The sequence below is a fragment of the Microplitis mediator genome, chromosome 11 (assembly GCF_029852145.1).
Source record: "Microplitis mediator isolate UGA2020A chromosome 11, iyMicMedi2.1, whole genome shotgun sequence".
Taxonomy (NCBI): Eukaryota; Metazoa; Arthropoda; class Insecta; order Hymenoptera; family Braconidae; genus Microplitis; species Microplitis mediator.
Genome location: NC_079979.1, coordinates 14450157 through 14477991, shown reverse-complemented (window position 1 = coordinate 14477991; position 27835 = coordinate 14450157). Strand labels below are relative to the sequence as shown.

The following is a 27835-nucleotide window of genomic DNA, read 5'->3' as shown; positions in this document are numbered from 1 at the left end:
AATAAAAATTATATATAGATTTATATGTTTATATACATTATATTTTATAATTTTAATCACGGATATTTTTACTGTAGGTCATAGTATTGTATTTTCAATAATGAGACTGGGAATTTGCATTGCAAAATACGAACTGGCAAGAGCAAACCTAACGCCTGTGTGATAGGATTCGCTGGCACTTGATTTGCATAACTCTAATCCTACTTAAAGGAAACCGGCTAATTCCCCTCATACATTTTCCTTTGTATCTCATCTCAGTAAATATATACCTTGACCAAAGTATTATTTTACTTACTTTTTTAATTATTATTATAGTTATTATCAATATTTATTCACTAATTAAATTGATCATAAGTATATTAATCTTTTGTTCATTTTTATATTTTTTTTTCTAATTTAATGTGATCAGTAACATCTTTTGTAAACTGGAAACTTTTGGCTTATGTTAAACCAACGCATTCAAAAATTGTTAGTCTTACGTTTTAAATCAAACATTTAACTGAATTCATGTATAATAAAATTATAATCTTTATTTGTTGTACTTTTGTTTGTGCGCAGGTAGATGATTTTATTTATTTATTTAACGCCAATCGGCAATATACAATAACAATTTACATATAATATGAAAAGAGAATAACAGGCGAAATAACGCTTTAAGCGATGGATTGTTATGTAGCTATACTAAGATAATGAAGACAAAAAGATTGCACGTGGAGGGGGTTCGTGGTTAGTCGTTGTATTTCAGTACCAGCTTTTTGACAGACGTCCGGAAGGATGGGTAGGGACACCTAAAGAAGTTCACATCCAAGCAGATAGCATTGACCGAGTTAGATATTCTGTTGATAGGCCCAAAACGGACATAGTTTTTTGAGGATTTTGTAGTATTTAGCAGCCGGCTATATTGTAGGTCCGTTTTGGGTCAGATAAATTCAAAGTGTTCAAGTATTTCTGGGGAGAATGTACCCGTTGATTACCTTGTAGAAGAACGAAATGTTATTAACTTGCCTTAACTTTGCTAGGTAATTGATGTGAAGGTACTCATATTCTGCGTCGGTGTCCAAGTCATGGCCTGTCTGTCGCAAGAAGTACAATAAGAACTTGCAGAATCTGCGTTGGATTTTTTCAAGCCTAGTAACCAGTAATTCGGTGTGGGGTGCCCAGATGACCGAGTTGTACTCCATAATAGGTCTCACCAATGAGGAGTAAAGACTGATATGAGCAGTGTAGTTACATTTCTGAGCTCTTTGCCTTCTTTAATGATAAAACCGAGAGTACGATAGGCCTTATTAGTGATATTGTCTACATGGTATGTAAATGATAACTTGCTGTCGATGGTAATCCCGAGGTCTTTGATAGCAGAGACTGCTTTGATGGGTTCATTACCAAGTTTGTATGCGGCAGGCAGAGGGAAAGGCGATCTAGTTATCACCATGATGGCACATTTTTTGATGTTAAGGTTAAGTTTGTTGCTCTTGCTCCAGTTCAAGACTCTGTTAATGATTTATACGAACTCATGGATAATTTTAATGAACGTTGGATTATTGTTAATAAAATTAATTATAATAAATGTCCGAGGTATTTTTTTATTTTAGTGAATAAAATATTAAGTGAATATTTATTTTTAAAATAATCATTAATTGCGTGTTTAAGTATTGCACTAATGATATTTAAGTACAAGATGATCATTCGACTGTTTTGTGGATTGAAAATAAATTAATTGGTAATAAAAAAAAAATTATTTTAATAAATTTAATTTTCTAGACCTAAAGTAATTAATTACTAAATTGTATATGAATGAATTTCAATATAAACTTTTATTAGTTGCCTTTTGAACAGAAACTCAAAAAAATTAAATTTTGATTAAAAATTTAAAATTTAAATTACTAACTAAATAAATTTCTTTATTTGAAAAATTTTAAACTCAATTTTTTTGTTCCTCATTTTATTAATGAAATGAAAAAAAAATAAAAATATTTCGCGACGGAAAATAAAAAGAATAAAATTAAATATTAGCTGAAGTAATTGATAATAATTTATTTTATTTTGTTATAAAAATTTTTATTTAAAAAAAATTAAAAAGTCTATTTCTTAATAAAAAAAAAAAAAAAAAAAAAAAAAAAATGAACAGAGCGAAATGAAATAATCACAAACAAATTAATAATTTATTACAGAAAGTGTTAAATATTTTTATTGAAAGAATAATTTAAATTTCAAATAAAATTACATGATACATTAATTAAGAATTATTTAATAAAAAAATAAATAAATAATGAATGATAAAAAAAACCGTAATTGGTTTTTAAATATATTAATATCATAAGTATTGTGTTGGTATGAAAAGTTACAGACTACAGAATTAATATCAAGGTTTCTCAATTCAAGTGCGTAGAAGAAAGTGGTATTATCCAGTTGACTGAACTTTCACCTTGGCTATCATACATATAAACTTCATCTCTTGAATATGGCATAGGGGACAGCGACACTTGAGTTCCATTCCACACATATAATGCCACTGGCGAAGTATATGTCCCATTGACCTGAATCGCCAGTGTTCTCTCCATTCTAACAATTACCATATTTTTACTTTATAATTTAAACCTCAAAACAAAATTCCTCAAATTCCACACATAAATTACAAAAAAATATATCCATACAAATATATAGAATAATACTTAATCATCATTTAATCGATATCATTATCAATACTTATTTCTATTTTAAGAATTTTTCGAGTCACTGAAAAGCGCGGCTTCACTTTTATCAGTCAAAGGAACGATATCTTTGTTATCTGCCGACTTAATTTGTGCGAGGTGGTCAGCGACAGTTGATAAAACGGAAGATGATGACGACTCATTGAGATCAAAACTTCCAGATATTTGTGGCTGATAGATTGATTGGCCGCCTGATTGATTATTATCACCAGGCTGTTCAATGGCCGCTAAAATATTTTGTAAAAGTCCATCAGATAAAACTTGATCGTGTCTGATTGAACCATCGGAATTTTCAGTGCCGTGACTGCCATCGGCGGGCTGAATTTGAAGTGTGTAAACACCTTTGGAACCTTGTATCTGAAAACCATCAGCGTCGTTTGCCGCAGGAAGGGTTTGCGCCAGAGCTTCGGATTTAAACTGGTGATTGATGTTAGTGGAAGTTAAACTGTCCAACTGACCATAATCTATTGTACCTGCACCGAGAGCTGATGACTGTCCGATGGCCGGTTCAACTTGATTGTTAGCTATCACCGATCGTTCATCCTCATCATTTAATCCTCCGTCGTAGTTGTTATTTTCTGATCCATTTAATCCGGTCAAACCGGACTCGGAGTCAGTTGTTATTTTGTTAGCACGAGAGTCCTCACTTACGACGATCTGGTTGTAACTCATAGAAACGTCTGAATCAGATAAGCCTTGATGAGAATTATCAATACAATTGACACTGTCTTGAGGGAAATTTTGCGATAGCACGTTGTAATTATTATAAAACTCTGAGGCTTCACCGTGTGATCCGAAATTATTGGTTGGGTTTGACTGAGTGTCAGCTTGACGGAATTGAACTGGCGCCCAAGCACGGGGTGGCGTTAAGCTTACGGCAAAAAGTTTTGGCGGTTGAGATGGGCCTTGAGATCTTGTAGGGCCACGTGAGAAATTAGGAGGTCTTATGAACCCAAATTCAGGTTTTGGCGGTGGAAAAGGTCTTCGGGCAGATGGATAAGGTCCGTCGGAAGAAAATGATGAAGGTGGAGGTACAAGATAAGAATCAACTTGTTCTTGTACATTTATTGATGGATATGATCCTGAGGCAGGTCCTGGTGCATGTCTTGTAGGTTCTGGTGCATGTCTTATAGGTTCTGGTGCAGGCCCTACAGGTTCTGGAGCATGATTTAATGGTAAACTTGGTAAACTTGTTTGTGGTTGTCCTTGAACATGGAAAGGTTCAGTTTCTGGTAATGGCGGTGGTGGTAAAGCCGATTCATCACGTTGTCTAACAGATTGTTTCAAATTGTGATCTTCTGCATCGTAAATTGGTTCACCATAAGAATTACTTGGCCCCGATACAAATTCTGGGTTTAAGATTACATTTGAAGATCCGCTATTTGTCGGCGATGATCCTGAGTCATGGAAATTTGGTGGTGCAATATTACTAGAGTCATGGAAATTTGGCGGCGCAATATTACCGGAGTCATGGAAATTTGGCGGCGCAATATTACCGGAATTATGAAAATTTGGTGGTGCATTATTACCAGAATCATGGAAATTTGGCGGCGCAATATTACCGGCAATTGGTTGCCATCCGTCGTATTTAATATCTGGTTGAGTTGGCGGCGCATGTATACCAGATTGAGATGATAATTGACCTAAATCATTAGCAAAAAATCCATTTTGTGTATTTCCAAATGATCCGTGATGATGATTTGAGTTTTGTACGAATGACGAAGATCCGATTGAAAAAGACGGCAATGCTGGTTTATTTGGTGGCCCGTATGCTTCTAGAGATATTGGTATCGTTGGAGTGTGAGGCGACTTAAATCCTGTTCGCCATGAATTAAATCCTGGATGACGTGATCCGGGTAAAGAGAAACTCGGTAATGTGTAGGAAGGCCCCGGTTTGCGGAATAAATTATGCACATTCGTTGATGAAAATGGCAAACTATTCAACGTCGATAATTCTAATCTTGGTGCGAATTTCTTTGGTCTGTAATTTCCAAACTCCGACGACGCTAAATTATAATTGATATCATAATTAAATTTAGGTAAACTAAATTTATTATGAGGAAAACTACTTATTCTATCTTGAGCAATTTTTATTGTCTTGAAGTTTGTTTTTATCTTTCCCGGTTCTATTTCCGCATTCTTTTTACCGGTATTGTTGGTTAATACTGCCCGGCAGTTGTGTACCGCCAGTATAACGAACAATAATATTGTAATCTGTAATTTAATAAATTTTATTTGTTAATTATATTTAATCGACTATTTCAACTGATAAACTAAGTGCAAATGTTATATCTATTTACTTTCACCGAGCGGTGATTTTACTTTCATCTCACCCTCCATTATTTCGATTTACAATCATTTAATTCAACAAGTTCAATAATCAATAATCAATAATAATAATAATTATAATAATAAAAGTTGGAATAAAAAGCTAATTATCATGATTATTTATAAAACACGTTTTTAATTATAACTTATAGCTCGTTGGAACTTTCAATTCATTTTTTTGTACAGTAAATCAGATAAATATCTTTTAACAATCTTTCTCGACATGATTTCTGACCTCTAAAATTTTTAATTCTTTTAAATTGCCGGTGAAAGCTATATTTATAAGAAAAGTATTTTTTGAAAAATAAATTCAGTTCAATTTTTCAAAATATAATTTTTTTATTTTTAGTTTAATAAAATAATTTATTACAAAAATTATTATCAAAATTTTATTAATGAAATTTTGACAAAAATGTTTAATAATAATTGAGACTGAAAAATTTTTAAAAAGATTTTCAAAAAAATTTGCACTACAATTTTAATAAAAACTTTTGATACCAAGATTTTTCGAAAAAATATTAATAATTAAATTTTGATGAAAACTACGTGTAAAAAAATCATTAAAGAAAGGTTGAAAAAGTGTTGACTATTCTAAACTTCAAAACGTGACACAATGACAAACTTTTTTTAAATGATTTTAAACTTCTGAAACAACAAAGAAAAAAACAATTGACTTAATACTACAAATTAAAATTTTTGACTCATTTGTTACCTTTTTTTGACATTCCATTAAAAGTGCTAGATTTCATCATTTTTTTTTAGTGCAAAATACGTTAAAAAAAAACTGATTTTGAATTATTTCTGGACATTTTTTGTTTAAGATTATCGTATCAATATAAGGGTATTTATTGACTTTTCTCGTAAGTATTCAAAAGATTAAAAAACGTTCAAAAAAAGTTCGTCGTTGTCATGTTTTGAAGCTTAGAATAGTCAACACTTTTTCAACAATTTTTTTTAAACGGATTGTAATAAAAAGACTTCAAACAAATGTTAATAATGAAATTTTGATAAAAATTGTTTAATAACAATTAAGATTTCAAATAAATTTGTAGTAAAATTCTGATTAAAATTTGCACTCAAATTTTGAGAAAAACTTTTAATACCAAGAGTTTAGAAAAAAATATTAATAACGAAATTTCGATAAAAAATTTTTAATAATGATTGAGACTTCAAAAAAATCTGAGTAAAATTTGGATCGAAATTCTTAATACAATGATATCAAAAAATTTTATTAATGAAATTTTGATAGAAATTTTATTAAAAATAAATTATTTGAAAATCTATTAAATTACTGAAAAAAAAATTTGATGTAATATTAGTATTTAATAAATTTTAAATAAAAATTAAATCATAGAGGTAATAGTTACTATTAGAGTTAATGACGTATGAAATTACTTGCAAAGTATCTTCATATACAAATTACCATTCATAAGAAATAAAATAACCGTATTTATAGAATAAATTTATCGAACCGTTAATATTTATTTAAATAATTAAACTTACCTTATAATTATCCATATTAATTAGAAAAAAAATCACACACTAAATTTTTTTTTTATTTCATCAATTAAAAAAAAAAAAAAATCAGGGTATCATAACGATTTGAAATTTAAAAAAAATTTTCCCGGGACCACAGGACCGAACGTTATAAATGGTCAGTTCGACCCGCAGACACTTGCTTTTATAGATTCTCTAATAGACAGTAACAAGTTATGTCCCGATGTGCCGGATACGCGTATTGTGAAGTAGAGGAAGAATGCGCGCAGAGAAAAAGGAGAATCGGGAGGATGAGCACACCTGGTAAAGAGAGGGAACCATAAGATGAAACACCAGAGTGGGAAGCATTCTCTTCATGTTGTTCAAATAAATATATTTTAAAAACCAGTAGAAAGAAAACGACAAAATAAAAAAACGTGTATCTGGAGAAAGTAGGCTGACCATCCAATCGCTAACCGATCATCTCCACGAAACCTTGATCTTCCTATTATTGTCAATCACGATCTTCACTTTATTTTTTCTCTTTTCTTTTAGTTTCCCACGGTAACGATTAATTACTATTACATTTAGTAATCATTATATTAATAACCATACTTACGTAAATAGTAAACACTATATGTTTTTTTTTTAAATTGACAATCAAAAGGACTTAAAAAAAAAAAATTTAATCAGGTTGGTGAAACGGAAAAGATGACGCCAAGTACGGTCAAGGTGAACCACCGCCCAATGTTAATATTTAACTGATACAACTTTTTTTTAAGGTCATATAGAATTTGCTTTTTTATTACTTTGCTAAAAAAAATTTTTAGTTGCAAAATAAAACTTTTTTTCTTGTTTGTTCTCAAAATAATTAAAATTGTAATTAAAAATACATTAATAAAATTTTTAAGTAATAGTGATACAGGAACAAAACAATTAGTAAGCAATGCTTATTAAAAATAAATTAAAATTAATACTCAAGTATTTTTGAATAAAATTTAATTTTTTATGATTTAATATTTATTTATTCATTATTATTATTTTTCTTAATTTAATTGTTAGGTTTATTATTAGGGTCATGTAATTTATTAATATATTTATATATTTTGTTTGCTAATTATTATTCGTGGCCTTTCGTCACGAAACATAAATTTGAATTGTTTGTTCGATAAAGGCAAGCAAAAAATAAAATAAAAATAAATTAAATAAAGAGGAAATAGTTATTGATGAAAAAAGCAAAGTTATTACAAAACTCTTGACGAAAACAAAACTAAAAAAAAGTAACATAGGTCTTAAAGTCGTCATCACGTGATGGGAGACGAGTCACGAGTAACGATCTCTCCGCACTTTCGCTGCGCTTCGCAAGACCACTTTAGTTATATCCCCATTCTCACTAATGCATTTCCGCTTCCAACTTCAAAATGTTCTTTCCCATTCACAAATAAGTGTATGAACATTTTTTTATTTTGTTTTATTTGTATTAATTTATATTTCATTTGTACTTCGCTAGTCGCTGACGTCTCTCCTTCTGACATTTATTGATTGCTTTTTCACAATCGTTTCCTATTGTTAGTATCCTCAATATATTTACAATAATTAGTTGTAATAACAATGTTATTAATAATAAATAAAAATATTCTGCATCTAGTATGCAAATTTATACCGCAATGTATATAAGCAAATAATGATTTTATAATTTATGACACTAGGTATTTTGTAAATCTGCAATTCATATAAAATATTTATTTTTTACTTTAATATTTTTTTTTCAATAATAAATTAGTATATTTTTTCTTATATTTATCAAATTAAAAAAAAATGAAGAATTTATTTTTAATCAAAAATAAATAAAAATTTATTTTTACTTATAAATTATAGGCGTTAATTATTGAATTACGTAATTGAGAATTCAAAAAAATTTGCATTCATATTTTAATAAAAATTTTTAATACCAAGATTTTGCAAAAAAAAATTAATAATTAAATTTTGATAAAAATTTAGCTATTTTGTAAATCTGCAATTCATATAAAATCTTTATCTTTTACTTTAATCATTTTTTTTTTCTGAAATAAATTAGTATACTTTTTTTTTTTATTTATCAAATTTAAATAAAAAAAATTAAGAATTTATTTTATTTGTTTTTACTTATAAATTACGAGCAACCTGCAGTCATTACGTGACTGTCCAAATATCACTACTAAATTTATAAAATACGCAGAAAAAAAAGGATTTCTTGCCGCAAAAAATATTAATTTGCACCAAGAAATTTTGTGCATTATGAATTAAATACAAAAATTGTCTTGGGGTGAGAAAAGATTTTTTTGTTAAAGAAATAATTCCTTGCACCAAGTAATTTTTTCTAGATCTAAATAAATTTTTGTTTTTAATTAACAATGCAAAAAATTTCTTGGGGTGGGTAAAAATTTTCTTGAGGCGTGTAAAGATTTTTTATGTCAATTCAGTGACATTCAAGTCATATTTAGTGACAGAATAATTAAAGTATTAATTTATTTAAAGAAAATAAATACGATCGTCTTTTTTCTCACATAATTTAAGTGTAATTCGAATGATATAGATAAATCTATTTATCTCAATACTTGGCAATTAAAAAGAGTTTAAACTATGGAAAGGCACAAATTCAAGTCAAGACTTATCTAATGATACCAATTTCAATAACATTAACTAATTCTATCATATAGATATGGCGGGAACATAATTTTCCTTATTCTCTTAATTATATAGAATAGATAAGCGTCAATTATTGAACTAAATCAGTTAAAAAAAAAAAACACTGTTCAAACTTTCGAATTGATGTAATTTTTTTAAAAATTAATTTATAAAATAACGTAAGTAAAATTAAATTTTGACATGAAAATAAAATTTATAACAAAAGAATATTTTTAATGCAAAAAAATATTTAGAGCATAACATCATAATTACTGAGCTTAAATAAAATAAAAAAAAAAATTTTTTTATTGATTCCTCTAATTTAGATAATAAACTATTGAGTGATAACTTAAAAAATATTTATAGCAAACCCGCAAGTGAAAGTTTTAAAATAAAACAGTTAGAAAATTGAACTACTAAAAGTTATGCCCATATAAAAATATCTCATTGACGTGTCCCACGTAATATATAATGACATTAAAGACACTTGTGTCCTTTAGTACATCATATTAATAATTAACATAAATTCCAGTGATTCAAAGAAAGACCTAAGAATGTAAAATGATGAATCGACATATAAATGTTTAACTTTCTCCCATGGAATCCGAATTATCGTGGAAACGGAACACATGCTCATCATTCTTACTAAATATTATTATTATACGTATCTTATAAATTATATATGAATGATATATTGTAACTGATGTTACTAAACAATGTAATTAAATAAAAGAAGGTAATGTAGTATTAAATTTACTAGCCTGAACTGAAAGTAAAATTGATGGAAATAAATTGCTAAATCATAGCATGAGAACGTGTTAATAGTAATAAATAGTTTCAAAATAAAGAAGAGAATGTAAGAATAATATTTTTCCACTTGTTTTCTTGATATTAAACATTATAAAATATATATATTTAATATTATATTATTTATAATTTATAATAAAATACTAATCAACAATTTTAAACATCATTTATAAATTAATTTAATTATTGTATGAAAAAAAAAAAATCTTAAACATGTAGTCAAATATTTTTAGTAAAAATAAAAATAAACTATGAAAAAAAAAAAGTTAAATATATAACATTATTTAAGAATAAATGAATTTATTAATTACTAGTCAATATGTATATATTTAAATTGATCTATAAAAATAATTAACGATCAAGTGAACAAGAAAAAAATTTAATTGATAAATAATCGAAACGTTTTTTACTTTACTTCGTTTGCTGTCATAAATAACAGAAATAAATTTAAATGTTTTAAGAGTAAATTTAACAAAAAAGTAAATGACATAATCTATGACTTTCGAACAAAACCAGATTTGGGAGGCGGTCCAACGGATTTTTGGGTGATAGGAGCTGTTGGATCGACACCCTGCAGTGGTGGTGTTGTTGAATGAGACGCGAGGACACTAGTCGAGGCGGATGGGTGCTCGGATAGTGGCGAAGACAGAGATTCTGTTGATGAAAAAGACACACTGGTCGGTGTCAACAGCTGTTGTGGCATTTGCGCATCAGCTTGGATTCCATTGGTCCCGTATATCTCTTTTAGTATCAACAACATCGTGTCTTCAGACTCCCTAAAAAATCATTTTTTTTTTTTCCAAAACTTTGTTTAATTTTTTACTCGGCATTTATATAAATAAATTGAATGTCTCATTTTAATATTTTAATAATTAATTGATGTAACTACAAGCTAACATTGATATTTATTTTATTCAAATAAAAATTCGTTGAGATGCCGGTTTAAATAATTACGAAATTATGAGACTGGATTACGGACCGCTAGTTTTAAAAGTTTAAGTTTTTGTGTGTCCAGATGTTTCAAGTTATTTATTGGGGCTGATATATTGGAATAATTACTAAAATTACGATAGAATATTAATTTCTGCGTATGTTTTAAACATTCGGTACGATAACTAAATATTTATTTTGAAATTAAAAAAAAAAAAAAAAATGTTTACGTGTGTAAACAAAAATATTAAACAAGAATGTATTTAAATAAATTATAAAGACAGTAATTAACTTATATAAAAAGTAAAAGAAAGTTTAAAACTTACCAATAACACACATGACTCGTTAAGGCAAATATATATTCATTAATATATTCAAATGGTGCTTCTTGCAGCACATAATCAATACGACGGCCTCCATTTAATTTACCCATTTTAATATTTATTTCACCATCATCACTCAAACGATCCTCATGGTAATAACGAGCGCTCGATTCACTATTGTCATCATTATCATTATTGCTATTGACTGATGATTCAGCAAGTCTTGATGATTTTTTAAATTCCTCCTCAACAACTTTGTCAATCTCTTGTTCAAGAACTTTATTGTCTGGTTGATAAAACATAGTCAACTGGTACACTGAATTCCACGTGCTTTTCATTGAATTTAAAATTTTTTGCTTCAAATCAGCTCCAACTCTTGCCATCGTTTCTTTTAATTCTACAAGTATTTATTCTTATTAAGTAACGATATCCTTACTAGGCGTCGATTTAATTTTTTAAAAAATATATAGGGGAGGGGGAGGGCAAAACGGGGTACTCAAGGAAATACTTACGTACCCTTTAATTTTTAATTTTTCGTATCAAAGTTTAATTAATTAAATAAAATTTCAATTAAGTCAATTATTACCTAAATGCATTCGTTTTCTTCCTTTGTGATGCGGAATCAATTGAGGTCGGTATTTATAGGCCTCATTATTAACCATAGGCTCAATTCTGTAGGCAACTGGATCAAATGGATGAAAAATATTAAAAAATGCCGGACAAGTTGGTAATCTAAAATTTTCTCCTAAAGTATCAATACCACGAGTCGTAACAAACATTCCAACAGGACTACCAAATGCAAAAAATGCTTTTGGATAAAAATTTAAATGAGGATAGACAATAAATGGTTGTCCAGTTCCAGCACTACCCATTACATAACTAATTCTACGACTTGTACGTCGCTGGTATTTTGCTCGTGGTATTGTTTGCATTTCACCGACAGTGTCTTCATCTTCCTAAAATATAAATAAATTAATAATAACGAGAAACCTGCAGTCACTAAGTGACTGTTCGAGTTTTACTACCAAATTTAGTAAATATGATTTAATCATTCATTAAAGTCTTAATAATTCACTTTCATATCTTTTTATTAATTCGTAAGCTAATTGATTTCAATAATTGGATTAATTATGGGATTTTTTTGAAAAAATTAACGCGGTTAAATATTTTATGTAAGACGTCAACATATTTTTTTTCTAAAATATTTCAACTACGATGGAAGATACAAAAAACTAATGAAATTTTGTGGGTTTGTCAAAAGACTGTTGTCTTTCATTGATGCAAAAAAAAACCGTGTCTCCTGATTTATGTCAATAATTTTATAAAATCAGTAATTATTATTATAATTATATCATATTGGCATGGACTAAATTTTTCTTATTCTCGCTTAAGGCCATTCTCAGACAGTGCCCCTCACTTTTTAAAAATTTTCAATGACTTTCAACTGTCATAAGCGTATCAAAATTTTATTAATTAATTAAAAAAAAATTAAAGCATTAATTGAAAAAAGGACAACGTAGTTGCAATTTTGCTGAGGTATAGATTTTAGAAAAAATTACTTACAGTTGACATTAATTGGGAGTTGAACGAAATTTGTTAAATAAATTTCAGTAAAATCTTTATGTCAATTTTATTATTAGAATTCCAAAATTTTGTATTTATTCAACAAATTTTGTTCAACTACTAATTGATAAAAACTGTAAGTAATTTTTTTATTTTCTATACCTCGGAAAAATTACTACTACGTTATACTTTTTTTAGTTCAAGTTTCAATTTTTTTTAAATTAATTAATAAAATTTTAATACGGTTATGACAGTTAAAAGTCATTTTATATATTTAAAAAGTGAAGGGTACTGTCTGAGAATGCCATTAATAATATAGATATTAGATATACTATCGCCGACATTAATGTCAGTCCTTTTTTGAAAACACTGTGAAATAAACTTCTGTATTTTAAACATCTACTGAGACACAAGTCATAAATAAATAATCGAAAAAAAAAATCGATTCATATAAAAAACGGTATAAAAATTAATTTCCTAAAATAAAATACTATATAGATAAAAATATATGAAAATAAATAAACGCATTACTATAAATATACCAAATTAATTTTGATAATAGTTAAATAAATGAATAATAAAAATACCAATAATTCAAAATACAAACTAAAAAATAGAACGTTTCAAAAATAAATGAACTAATAAATGTATCTATAAATTTAAAACTCATCAATAAATTAATAAATAACAAAGAAACACCAAAAATAAACATCTGTATAATAAACTGAGCAAAATAAACTTACAAATAATAAACATAACCAGAAAAAAAAATCCATGAAAATAAACATCCATATTAGAAGAAGAAGAAGATCATTTATTTATTGCTTAAAAGGTACACATAGCAGAGTCCCATAGCAATGAGGGATAGAATATACATAGTATTAGTTAACAGTCAAATTGATAAAAAGAGGAAGGAGTATCGTTGGGGTTAAGGCTTCAGGGGGGTTACAGAATTACATCCATATTAAAAACATAACTATATAAAAAAAAGTATTCAAATAAATTTATGTAAAATAAACATAACCATTTTTAAATAAACTTTTGTTTAAATAATTTTTTAAAAAATTTAAATAATTTTTTAAATAATCTACTGTCTCAGATAAATTAACTGAGTAATATATAGATCTGTGATAATGGTCCCTATCAAAAAAATCCATTTAGGATTGTATGCGAACCCATAGGAATCCATATTGGCTCCGTGCATGAAAATACTAATACTATTAAATCATCAGTGTGAGACGTATACATGCATAATGACAGCGCCACCAACAAGGAGGATCGGAACTTCTGGAGGATAATACGTATACACAATACACATTTACTTCTATAGTAGTATACGTAAGAGCACGGAGTCAATAGGAAAGTATGAATTTATGCATGAATCATTAGGAATTAATATAGGAGTGTATGGATTTTTATAAGAATCCATGTAGGAAACCATGGGTTTCTGGATTCCCACATAGAAAATTGTGGTGTACCTGGACTCCCATATAGGAACTTAGATATATGGATTTTCTTATGGGAAATTCATACAAAAATCTGGGTTTCTATATAATTAATTCCTATAGAATCCAAGGTATCTGGATTTCTATGTCTATTGTCTATTGATTCGCGTATATGAATAAAAAACAGATTAATATTTTATTGCCAAGATACTTTTCAACAAAAAATTGATCCTTTCTTCTTCATAACATATTTTTAATATGTACACTGATGCGCTAAATGTTACATAAGTCTATGTTTCTGAAATATTTGAAACAAAATAAATCCATACACTCCTATATTAATTCCTAATGATTCATGCATAAATTCATACTTTTCTATATGGATTCCTATGGGTTCGCATACAATCCTAAATGGATTTTTTTGATAGGGACCATTATCACAGATCTATATATTACTCAGTTAATTTATCTGAGACAGTAGATTATTATTTAAAAAAAAAATTTATTTAAAAATGGTTATGTTTATTTTACATAAATTTATTTTAATACTTTTTTTTATATAGTTATGTTTTTAATATGGATGTTTATTTTCATGGATTTTTTTTTCTGGTTATGTTTATTATTTGGAAGTTTATTTCGCTCAGTTTATTATGCAGATATGTATTTTTAGTGTTTCTTTGTTATTTATTAATTTATTGATGAGTTTTAAATTTATAGATATATTTATTAGTTCATTTATTTTTTAAACGTTCTATTTTTTAGTTTGTATTTTGAATTATTGATATTTTTATTATTCATTTATTTAACTATATTTAAAATTTATTTGATATATTTTTAGTAATGCGTTTATTTATTTTCATATATTTTTATCTATATAGTATTTCATTTTAGGAAATTAATTTTTATACCGTTTTTTATATGAATCGATTTTTTTTTTCGATTATTTATTTATGACTTGTGTCTCAGTAGATGTCGGCGATAGTATAGTCAGTGATAGAAAAATTAAATCATTAATTTATTTAGAGAAAATAAATATGATTGTTTTTTTTTTGTTGCGCCGAATTGAAATGTATTGCAAATTATGTAAAAAAATTTATTTATCTCGATACTTAACAATAAAAAAGAGTTAAAACCATAAAAAGATACAAATTTAAGTCAAGACCTTTTCAACGTTACCAAATTTAATAACATTAACTAATTCTATCATAGAAATATAACTGGAACAAAATTTTTATAATTCTCTTAATAATATAAATAGTTAATTAATTAATAATTAATTAATAGCAAAATTTGTTTACTTACTGAATTTTCATATTCATCAGTCGAAGTAACATCTTCCCGCGGTTTTTCAGCAATTGGTTTTTGATGACAAAGTAAATCAAATAATATTAAACTACCAAGCGAATGACCACCCAAGTAAACACTGCCATCAAATTGTGAATTTCTTTCTTTAAATAATGCATATAGTTTATTCATTTCATTGCCAACCGTCTGCATAATCGTCTGACAGTAAACAGGACTCGTATAAAAAAGTATGTCAAGCAGTGTATCATTCGTGAAGTGCCTTAGCTTGGGTATACTCTCTAATGTTATTGTTTTTAGTTTATTGTCTATCCCCGTGTCTTCAGAGTGCAGCGTAGAGTGCCATGATATTGGTAAAACTTCTATTCTGTTCACCGCACCATGAATACTTGCCGTACGGTAGTGAGTTTGTACTAATTGAAGGGATATACTTCGAAATTCATCCACTATTTAATAAAAAAAAAAGTAAATTATTATTGATATGCAAAAAAATATATTTAATAAAATAAATATACTTACCAACTTCTTCAACACTGCGGAATTTTAAATCACACGCACTACCAATTCCATGGACAAGAAACAGAAGATGATCTACTTTTTCCGGTTCACCATCATCAATATTAAATTCATCTACTCCACGTTTTACAACTTTTGGTTTATTTGAAACCGCCTAAAATATTATTAAAAATTAAATATTTAGCCGGTAATTACTTACTTATCTGGTCATCTGGTTTTTTACATGGCCGTAAAAAATAAAAAAATTCATCAATTTAAAATAGTATATCACATATCAAGGGAGGAAAGTAGGACATTCAAACGAGCGTGTATAATAACAGACCAAAAAATTTTTCACCATACCTACACTGAAATTTAAATTACTGCGCTGTTTAAAGGGAAGAAAGTCGTTCTTTTCTTTTATGAGAAAAAAAAATGATAAAAATTAGCGCATGTGCTATTCTTCCTATAAACAGAGGCAAAAATTTAAACTTTCAGGTGCAGGAGTAGACAATTGCACACGTGGGTTGGAATGTCCTAACTTTGGGGCCGTTCATAAAATACGTTACGCAAAATTTTACCTTTTTAAACCCTCCCCCCTTGTCACACTATATCACATTCTCTGCGATCCCACTATCAATATTGAATCACAAATGATAGATCCCCCCCTTCCATTATGACGGAAATATAAACATAGAAATGAGCTGTGAAAGTTACGTTTCCTTAGCCCCCCCCCCCCTTCCCCTTAAATAAGAACGTATGTTACAAACAGCTCCTTTCCTCCCTAGGTGTGTAATATACTATTTTTGAAACTTTTCGTTTTTACAGCGGATTTATGATAATGAAATGTAAAATTTTGTATAACTTTGTAATAACCGATTTTTTTTTTTAACATTTCAACAAATAAAAAAATATCATTTATTAAAAATTTGTAATTCGTTCCCAAGCAGCACACTTGAATCAGTAACATCGATAACATAGCAGTTTTAAGGCTGTTCTTCGACCTATCGATAAGCCACCAAAACGTTGATAAAACAATCAGAAATTTATGTCATCAAAACCATATCTGCTTAGAAAACTTGAAACAATCGACGGCAAAAAAGTAAATTACAAATAAATATCAAATAAATTATCTGAGCGACTTGTCAATTGAGATGACTTTTATAAGACGGGAAAGAACACAAATTTTCTATGACCTCGGACCAACATCTGTACGTCTTATTTATTTAAAAAAATTTTGCTTCGAGACAAAATAAAATTTGTCTTCTTCTTTTTAAGACATCTTTATTATATCTTAAAGTTGTTTCTGTGCTACTTGTGTTATCGTAAATCCGCAGTAAAAACGAATAATTCAAGAAAGATAAATTCCTAAAAATGTTAATTTTTCAATTTTTTATGGCTAAAAAACCATGTGACCGTGAAAGTAAACAATTTCCTTTTAGTCTACTTTACGTACTATTATTAATTATGATACTTATATTATTTAGAGGTAACTCCGCACCATAATTAAAATTGATAATTTTAATTTTAATTATAAAAAAAAAATATTATTTAATTAATCTCAAAATTTTTTTTTAATTTTTTAACAACTAATTTACTCATCGTCGCAAACGAGCATTAAATGTACGGATTTTAGAATTAATTATTAAAAATAAATTTAACGTGATATTATTTTTATAAAATTTTTTTTTTCTCGCAGTACGGAGAGTAAGTTAATTAAATAATAATTATTATTTTTGATGGTAGGTCTACTTAACGATCAGATTTTTTCATATTTGTTATTAAAGGAATGGCGGCTTTCCTGTCAATAATATTTTGTCAATTGTGTAGATCAAGAAAGCCGCCATTTCTTTAGTAACAAAAATAATAATAATAACATACATAAGTATTGCTCCATGATGAATTGAATTCCGGTGAAGTAACAGGCATATAGTGAACTTGAATAGTAGAACTATGGAAAATAATATGCTCATTATTGTTAAGCTCAATACGTCGATTCCAGGAATCACTTAGACAAGCTTGTTTGTACTCTTCTTCAAGTCTAGCAGCAACCGACTCCTCGTAAGGAGTGTACCGGGACTCGGAAGGGCCTTTGTAAAACCACGAGCATCTTCTTACTTGCGTAGGCGTTGCAGACCAATAGACGGGACTTCGTTGGCGCTTGACTATTTCGACGTCATAACGACCGCCATCGGTAGCTACTTTGGTATCAGCATCGATTTCAGTTGAATTGAATACCTCTTCCAATTTCAAACTGTCGTGCATAGAGAATGGATGCCATATTATTTTGTTTTCTATTTCACGGCAGTTGAACCAGTGGTAATAAACTGGACGGTAAGTCATTATTTTTGTTGCTGAGGTTGCTAATTTTTCTAGGCTCGATGGAATAATTGTTTCGGTATGTACACGGCCTGGTGCTAATTGACTGACAGATATTTGGGTTGGATTCAATGTTGCAGTGCCTGTTGGCTCTGGCATCATACAATTTATGAAAGCTGGTTGTTCTACGGCTTGTCGATCGCTGGCTGTTGTGAATACTGACGGTGATGTTGTTGAGTCAAATGAAAAAGTTGGTGATGCCGAGACTTGGCAAGTTGGTAAATTGTAGCTCGTCGGATTGTAAATGAACGGATAATTTGATTGGTTTTCTAATGAATCTGAAGTTCTTATTGACTCTTGATAAGTTTGTATGCTTGGTAAAGTCTCAGTATTAATTAGATTGCGTTTTTCGTTGTCTGTTTCATCTTGTACAAAGGGAACTGTTATTTCTGTATTTAAATAAGATTCTGAATTACTTTTTACGTCGATGCTCGATTTGTTTAATGAATTATCTCTAAGTACATCATTCGCTGTAAAAACGGAGTTTTTATTTTCAGCAGTTAAAGGAGCGAAACCAGGATTTTCTTTTATTAAATTGTAAGGAGATTGAACTGGTAATTGGTTTGAATCAGTAAACAAATTTTTAGGTGTGACTTGTGACTGGTTTTCATACTTGTAATTAAATAAATCATCTTTGCTACTTGATGGAGGAATTGAAAAATAATTTGACAGTCCACTTGATTGATGCGTTAAATTTGTTGAACTTTGTTGAGCAGGGTTGATATTTAATGCAGGAATAGTTTCTTGGTGTGGTACCTGATGATGTGGTAATTTTGGCTGAGTAAAGTCGTTCAAAGGTACCGAAGTTAATTTATCATCGATGTTTTGATTTTGTGGTTGAGGTGGTATAAAAATATCCTGTGTATTTAAACTCGGTGGCAAGTTACTGGTGAGTGATTGATTTATCGGTGGCTGTAATGTTGGTGCTTGAATTGATGACGTTAAATTAGGAGGTGGCACATATCTTAGACGTCGTTGATTACCAAGACGATAATTTGAATTTTGTACTAAAAAAAACATTTTTCATTAATTTATTTTTTAGAGAATAAATAAATTTTATTCTGACATAATATTTGCGACAATTTTAAGTTAATTAAAAAATAACTCAAAAAATTATTCAAATTTATTAAATAATTATATTTTAAAATAATAAAAGTTAAATTAAACGTAAAAAAACTTTTTTCTGCCCTCTGACCGGAAAGTGGCATCTTTCGGGCCGCTGCCCTTAACGAAGCTGCAACTTTCCGGCTTCGTCGAGCAGAAAAATAGTATACGCACCTTGGCCAGTAAAAAAGAAAGCCTCAGACCACATGTTTGTCAGCCTCGGCCAACAATTACATGTGCTCTGAGACTTTTCTTATTTTACTGGCCTGGGTATGTAATATACTAATTATTTAAATAAAATTATTAACTCAAAAGAAAATCCCTTTCATAAAAAAATTCTATTTAAGAAAGTATAAAAGTTATCCATCGTAAAAAAATATCCTTCATAAAAACCCACTACTGAATCTAAGCTACAAATAAATAATTCTATCAAAAGTAACGCTAACTAAAAAAATTGCTGTAGAAAATTTTTTTTCACATTAAAAAAGTGATCGTAAATGATTTTTTATTAAATTTCCTTCACTGACCGGCTTAATATATCAAGTGAATTATTTTTAGCGTTTTTTGTAAGCATGGTAAACTGAAAATCCTTTACCTTAATCCGACACTGGGAAAAAAAAAATATTTCGAAAGAATAGATGAATAATTTCATTAAAAATCTGTAACATATTTATCGCTTGATACAAGAATTATTTTTTTAACTAAAGAAAAATTACTTTTAAGGACATTCTCGGACAGTGCCTCCCCCCCTCCATTTTTTAAAAATATTCAAAAACTTCCAACTGTCATAAGTGTTTTAAAATTTAATTAATTAATTAAAAAAAATTAGAGCATTAATTTGAAAAAAATAAGTTAGGATTTCGCTGAGATATAGATTTTTGAAGAAAAATTACTTACAATTGTTATCAATTAGGAGTTAGACGAAATTTGGTAAATAAATTTTAGCCTACGAAATTTGACATGTCGAATTATACATGTAAATAGACATGAAGATTTTACTGAAATTTACTTAACGAATTTTGTTTAACATCCAACTGATAACATTTGTAAGTAATTTTTTCAAAAATCTATACCTCAGCGAAATTGCAACTACGTTGTCCTATTTTCAACTAATGCTTTAATTTTTTTTTAATTAAAAAAATTTTAATACAGCTATGACAGTTCAAGTTCAGTGAATATTTCTAAAAGTGGGGGTATTGTCTGAGAATCCTCATAAAAGAACGCTAATTTAACTCAATTTTTGTTGATGTAAGCATGAAAAAATTTATTGAAAATTTGAATTGAACACTTTCGTTACACAAGAAAGTAATTATAAAAAAAGTTACACTTTTTTATAGTTCATGAATAATTAATTAATAAATTTAACAAGAATTTTTTATAATCAAAAGATTTAAATGTGAATAATTAATTATCAATATATATAAATAATAAAACAGTACATATTTATAAATATATAATTTAAATATAAGAAACAAGTAATTTATCAACTCATAAAAGTTATTTTTTTTTTTTTAAATAAGCATATATTTTAAGAGTGCGATAAAATAATTACCTAATTATGGGAAAATTCGTAACTTCTAATAGACAACTAAATAAAAATAAAAATATATATATTTATATACTAACCATTTGTTAGTGATGGCAACGTTAGCGGCGGAGTGATAGGATTAATATTCAAATTATCAATACTCTCGACAATATTCTTACTATTAGAAAAATTATCATCATAAGTTTGATCATTCAATGAAATTTCCGATAAAGTTTCTGTTTTTGTTATTATATTATTTGATCCATCTCTGTTATCATTGAGTTCAATTGTAGATAATACTGGACAAAAAAAACAATCTCACATTATTAATAAACATTAAAATGTTATCTTTACAAATAATATAGTAAATATTTACCATTAGTATCCCCACTTGGAAATACTGAAGTTGGATTGGCTATAATGGATGGAAATAATAATTATTTACAATCAAATTTAAGTGAAAATTATAGTCATACGTTTTATTGATATAACATGGGTTTTTTTTGTAACTATTGTATGTAATAAAATTTTATCATAGTATTATGATATTACTGAGCTATCTTTAACCTGGATTTCCCGTAAGTTATTCTACATGTGACGAACAATGTTTAACAGGATACTGTCCGTCTGATTTATCTATCAATTTTTCTTACATTTAAAATAGTATACACACCCACTATTTTAGTGTATAAATATATGACTAACATTCGACAATTGTGTAATCATTTACTTATTGCTTTCATCATCATTTGTGTCACCGTCGTAACAAATATGCAAACATTTAAAAAAAAATCACAATGTACAGAAAGATTTTTATTTTTTTTTTTTAATTTAATGTAATCAGTAATATCTTTTGTAAACCGGAAACTTTTGGCTTATAAGTTAAACCGACGCATTCAAAAATTGTCAGTTTTATTTTTTAACTCAAACGTTTAACTGAAATCATGTTTAATAAAATTATTATATTTATTTGTTTTACTTTTGTTCGTGCGCAGGTGGATAATTTTAATGAACGCTGGATTATTGTTAATAAAATTAATTTTAATAAATGTTCGAGGTATTTTTTTTATTTTAGTGAATAAAATATTAAGTGAATATTTATTTTTAAAATGATCATTAATTGCGTGTTTAGGTATTGCACCGATGATATTCAAATACAAGATGATCATTTAAATGTTTTGTGGATTGAAAATAAATTAATTGGTAATCAAAAAAAAATTATTTTAATAAATTTAATTGTCTAGACCTAAAGTTATTAGTTAATAAACTGTGTAACAAAGAATTTTATATTACATTAATTCTAAAATTTGTTTTTCTGAATTTCAATATAAGCTTTTATTAGTTGTCTTTTGAACAAAAACTTAAAAAAATAATAAATTAAATTTTGATAAAAAAAATTTTTATTGAAAATTTTAACTTTAGTTTCAATAAAAAAAAAAAAAAATTCTGAGATATGTAAAAATATTTTTCGATTATTTGTTTAAATTTTTTTAGAAAATAATAGAAAATTAATTGCAAATTACGATCTTTTTTTTTTATTGAGATAAAAAAACTTGAATGCTTTTATACTAATTTTATATAAATAATTTTATTGAATAAAAAAAACATTTTTATGTAAGATCAAGGATTAATATCAACAATCAAAGAAACATTAGAGTATGCAACATGTGAGACTTCTATTAAAATCGATTGTAATGATTCATTAATTGAATCTACTACACAATTGGTAATTATTATGAACTTCCCAATTTATTTATTTTTAAAATACTAAAAAAAACAAATAATTTTACAGGACGTTGTAACAAAAAAATACGAATTCGATAATGAATTAAATTTTGAAGTAAATAGTGACACTGCATTACTGCAATTGACACTGATGGGAAACATTTCATGGTTTCTACTGCAAATTCCACTAGGTAAATATTATTATTATTATTTACTTTGTATGTAATAATTTTTAAATTATAGTAGCGTGTCTTGAGTCAATTATAAATTATCATCATTACAATTATCCACAATATTGAAATAATGAATACATAAAAAAATATGATAAATTTTCATGACGCTGAAAGTAGCCGATAATTTAAAATTTTACTACCAAGTTAATTGTCATAATAAAAATTTTTGAAAAATGTCCACAATAGAATTCTTTAAAATTTTTCACATTGGAAATTTTTGCCTATCAATATTTATTTTGTTTATTGAAAATAAATAAATTTTTTTGATGTCTACTACCCCTGATTAAAAGAAACGATTCGAAACGATTGAAAGTACTTTCAGTATCATTAAATTTTTAATTAAATAAAAAAAAAAAAGCCATTATTTAATTATCTATTTTTTTTAGGATCACAACGTAAAAAATCAACAGATTTGTTTCTAAGAAAAAATATTTACACAAACGAATACTATTTATTAATAAAAAATCCAGAACCCGGTGAATGGAAATTAAGAATCGATAAAAATGTGAATGCCTCAAACAATGTAACGATGTTGGTAATAAATAAATCAACAAGTTTGTCACGAAGAATAGACTTACCTAGTCGTATAGATTGGCAAGAACAAGGTAAACATAACAGTAATACATTTTAGAAACATAACTCAATAGATTTTTTAAGTAAAATAACCAGCAACTAATTATCCATCACCGCAAATTCAATATCATTGTAAATTTATAATCACCATTAGTGTAAATTATTTTAAAATAATAACTAATGACTTTCTCATTGCTCAATAACCCATCAACTATTGACGGTACACTATTCATATATATTTTAACATGAGCAAATGTTATTTAAAGATACTGCGCAAACTCATTACCCGATTATGCAATAGACAGTCGCAAATGCCCTCTGATCAGACCGCGTGATTCAGATTTTTTTAAAAACATTTTTTGTTAAAATTTTTTTTTTACTAAACAAATAAAATTATTTCATACGTCATTAAACTTTGTAGTTTATTAATAATTATGATATTATTTTTTTTTTTTTTTATTACAAGACGAAGATGAATCAAAGTCAAGAATAATAACGCAAGAAATTTATGAAGTTGATGAAAATGAAAGTAATGGAAATAAAAAAATAGAAAGATTAAATGAACTGACGCAATTGGAAAATGAAAATGATTTGATAAGAAGAAATGTTCTTGTTGATGTTGCTTATGAAAGTAAATTAATAGCAACACCGGGAACAGTACACACAATATTATTTTCTGTTACAAACAGTGTCGATTTTGATGTTCTCTATCAGTATGAAGCACGGAGTAGTCAGTATCAAATTATTTTCTACCCATTGAGTAATTGGATTGCTGCGGAACAGACGGCTTTTATTCCAGTACGAATTATTATACCGCCAAATGCTAATGAATTTAATATAAACACTGTTAGTTTAAAGGTCAAAGGTAACGATTTTGGAGAAACTAAATCTGCGTATATTTATATACAAAATTCAACTAGTGGGGTAACTAATTTTATTTGTTATCAATTAAAACCTATTCAATACTCTATAGATTTTCTGTTAAATAATAGTAATAAACAAACTCAAATTAATTACAATTCGGAGATTACGTTAATTTATTTTCAAAAGATTAACGTAAGATCAATTATCAACTATACCTCTATTATTGTTTTGTTTTGAGGGGCAAAACGGGGTACTTAAGGAAGTACTAAGTTTTCGGGGACTCAAATACGTTAAATCTTTTTTTTTTTTTTTTTTATGAAATTTGAATATTATTCAGTCGAATCGCGTTATAAGTCCGCCTACAGGGGTGTAGGGGAATATAATTCTAAGAATTCCTGTACCCCCACTTCTGCTCAGCAGTTGAACGCCGTAACTCACACTTCCTCTACTTTGCAAGCGTGTAGTGTGTACATTATTATTTTCGTAGTCATAGAGGGGGAATGTCTTCCAAGAAATATAAGTCGGCATACTTATAACGAGCGACCTTATAACGCGACTGGACTGTATACGGTTTTCGACTGACATTTTCGATTTTTTAAAAAGTTTAACTGCCTACTTTAAATTAATACCATTTTATTTATTAATCACTATTTATTATTAACTTCAAAATAAAAAATTTAAGTTAGTTTTGATTCCGAAGAAAATATTAAAAAAAAAGCAATTACATATCGCTTAAAGTTATAGAATAAAAAATTGTTAAAATTTAATTAAATTTAAACAACTGTAAGTATTTTCAAGTTGATTATTGAAATACATCTGAAGTAATTTGACACTGGGAGTTTTTTTATTGTAAATTGAAATAAGAAAAAAAAAACAAACTGATTTCATACTATTTTGTTGCATACGGAAAGAAATGAACTATATAAATTGAGAACGACAACTGATATAGTGATAAAGTGATCAGTAAATACTATCATTCTAAATAGTAATTTTTTCATTTATGATTAAAACGTGAATAATTATAGAATAAGTATTAAAATTTATTTTCTATGTAAGAAAAATTACTATTTGAACTTTAAAAATCGTAACTGGTACTTAGAAAATTGACGACACGTATTATAAAATGTATTATTTGGAATGTTAAAATTCCCCATATTGACACCTGGGTTCCGGGTTATAATTTCAAACACTAATTTTTAGTTTATTTAGTTTATTTTTTTTCCGTACAAAATGAAAATTTTTGAAAACAGTGAAAAACAAATTCAAAATAACGCTCAATTATATTTACAAAAGTGATTTTGGAATGTTTAAAAAATTTTGAGGGTACCCCGATTGCCCCGCTCTCAAACCCCTGTATAAAAAAAATTTTTAATATTTAATTTTCCAGTTCGATAGTAAATGCTCTATAACAAAGATTCTGAGACATTACGTAATCGGGTTAAAAAATTTAAAGTTACCGGTCAAAGTTTAATTTATAATGTTACAATCAAATATTTGTATAAATTAAACTATAATCTATAACTTTATACCGTTAGTCTAACGATTAATATCTAAAAATATTTTTTGTAGAGCAGTTAATTTACTACATGACTAGATATTTTGATTTTTGAAAAATAATTTTTATCTAAAATAAAACTCTAGTTTCTGTCTTATAAAAAATTCTTAATTACTTTAATTAAAATATTTTTAAGAATAATAAAAATAAGTTCTTTTATATCAATACAGATAGTAAGTAGTGGAGATCCAACAATAGAAGTTTACTTCAATGATAATTGTTTCGGTAAATCAAGTAGAGATCGTTGTAATTTAAATCAGTGGAGCGCCGAAATAGTTATTAAAAACGATCAATCAGGAGTAAAAAATGTTATCTCAGAGCCAACGGGTATTCAACCCAAGACAAATTTTATCGCTGGTACTAAATCACCAGTTTACTTCTACTACACCTCAACTTGCTGTAACAAAATCGTAAATCTTCGAGTTATTGACATTAATCAAAGGACTTTCACAAAAACAGTTGACGTAACAGGTAAAAATACTAAACTGATTTAATAAATAAATCGCACTAACAATAATAAAAAACTAATTCATATTTTAATTGACAAATTTAACTCACTAGATTTAAACTATTGACTCTATAGTAAATAAATGGCATTTTTGTTTCCTTATAGCTTGGGACAATTTAACGACAGGTGAAATAATTGCTGCTGGAGTTGGTACGATACTTCTTCTACTTATTTTAATAATAATAATTATTGTGTGTATTAATTGTATAAAAAAACGTAAAAACGCAGACATTACTTACACCCAGAGATATGGATCACGACCAACGCCTTAAAGATAATAAATAAAATAGACAAAAATATAATTTTAGATTAATTTTTACGTAATATTGAATTTAATTAAAAGTTTAACTTGCGTCATTTAAATTTTCACTGCACCTATTTATTTATAACGTTTTAATTTTCCTTTCCTACTTATATATAATATATAATTATAAATAAACATGTATATATAAAAAGTTTAAATAAAAAAAAATTTTCAAGTTTATAAAAGCCCGGGGTTTATTAATTTAAAAAATTAAAAGATAACCTCTAAATTTTTTTTAAACGTCAATTAAAATGGATAATAAATTTTTTAATTAACTTACCATTACCATCTTGAATTATTGAAGTTGAGGTTAACACAGGTTGTGCCACAGGTATCAATAAATTTGGGATTTCATGTTCTTCAAATGGAAATCCTTGACCAGCAGCAGTCAGAAGTGGATTTTTAATTTTACGTGTTAAATCACTCATTATGTTTTTATTATTTAAATTATAATTAATCAGAAAAATTATTTCCGTAAATTAATTGAATAATAATAACACACATATGTTACACATTACACAATTACATATTGTTGACGTTTTACTTTTTTTTTTATTTGTGTTGAGCATATATTCTGTATAAATACTGTACTTTCACATGATAAAATGTATGATAACCATTGAACACGTATGATTGCCTATACTCATGTAATTTGACGTATCATAAGTATATACACATATCCTGATGTGTACGTTTAATTGTATTGGAAGAAGAATTGACAAGTAACGCTTGAGAATTTTAAAAATGCCCGCGTAAACAGAATGGCTGTCAAAATTGGCGGGAAAAAATTTAAACTTTAAATTGATGTAAGTGCTCCAAGCGGCACAAACAAAAATTGTTGACTTTATGTTAAATTTAAAACGACAATTTGTTATCATGAATTTAAGTTAACCAATTGTTAACTTAAATTAAAAAAAAACTCAACAATTTTTATTTGTGCCGCTTGGGTGTGAATGTTAGGACATTTGGAAATTTTTTTAATTTTGAATAAATAAATAAAATGTAAAGGAAAACA

General features: G+C 27.4%; 3 protein-coding genes across 5 annotated transcripts; 1 reads left to right on the top strand and 2 right to left on the bottom strand.

Moving 5' to 3' along the window:
• Window positions 1-2158: 2158 nt before the first annotated feature.
• On the bottom strand, window positions 2159-6929 carry LOC130678023 (uncharacterized). The gene is made up of 2 exons (XM_057484999.1): window positions 6543-6929; window positions 2159-4925 (listed from the first exon to the last, which is right to left on the bottom strand). The coding sequence occupies exons 1-2, from the start codon at window positions 6555-6557 to the stop codon at window positions 2718-2720; spliced, it is 2223 nt and encodes a 740-aa protein (XP_057340982.1). The 5' UTR covers window positions 6558-6929; the 3' UTR covers window positions 2159-2717.
• Window positions 6930-10222: 3293 nt separating this feature from the next.
• LOC130678019 (phospholipase DDHD2) lies at window positions 10223-27410 on the bottom strand. 2 transcript variants are annotated; one of them, XM_057484989.1, is made up of 9 exons: window positions 27101-27410; window positions 21435-21473; window positions 21157-21357; window positions 17929-19433; window positions 16072-16222; window positions 15553-15998; window positions 11829-12198; window positions 11246-11639; window positions 10223-10765 (listed from the first exon to the last, which is right to left on the bottom strand). In XM_057484989.1, the coding sequence occupies exons 1-9, from the start codon at window positions 27246-27248 to the stop codon at window positions 10483-10485; spliced, it is 3537 nt and encodes a 1178-aa protein (XP_057340972.1). In that variant the 5' UTR covers window positions 27249-27410; the 3' UTR covers window positions 10223-10482. The 2 variants fall into 2 exon arrangements, with proteins under 2 accessions (XP_057340972.1, XP_057340973.1); XM_057484990.1 differs by lacking the exons at window positions 21157-21357; window positions 21435-21473 and having other exon boundaries at window positions 27101-27409.
• On the top strand, window positions 21481-27025 carry LOC130678025 (uncharacterized). 2 transcript variants are annotated; one of them, XM_057485002.1, is made up of 8 exons: window positions 21481-22115; window positions 22191-22261; window positions 22684-22784; window positions 22851-22974; window positions 23403-23621; window positions 24056-24513; window positions 26179-26479; window positions 26622-27025. In XM_057485002.1, the coding sequence occupies exons 1-8, from the start codon at window positions 22003-22005 to the stop codon at window positions 26786-26788; spliced, it is 1554 nt and encodes a 517-aa protein (XP_057340985.1). In that variant the 5' UTR covers window positions 21481-22002; the 3' UTR covers window positions 26789-27025. The 2 variants fall into 2 exon arrangements, with proteins under 2 accessions (XP_057340985.1, XP_057340984.1); XM_057485001.1 differs by having other exon boundaries at window positions 21482-22115; window positions 22678-22784.
• Window positions 27411-27835: the final 425 nt, after the last annotated feature.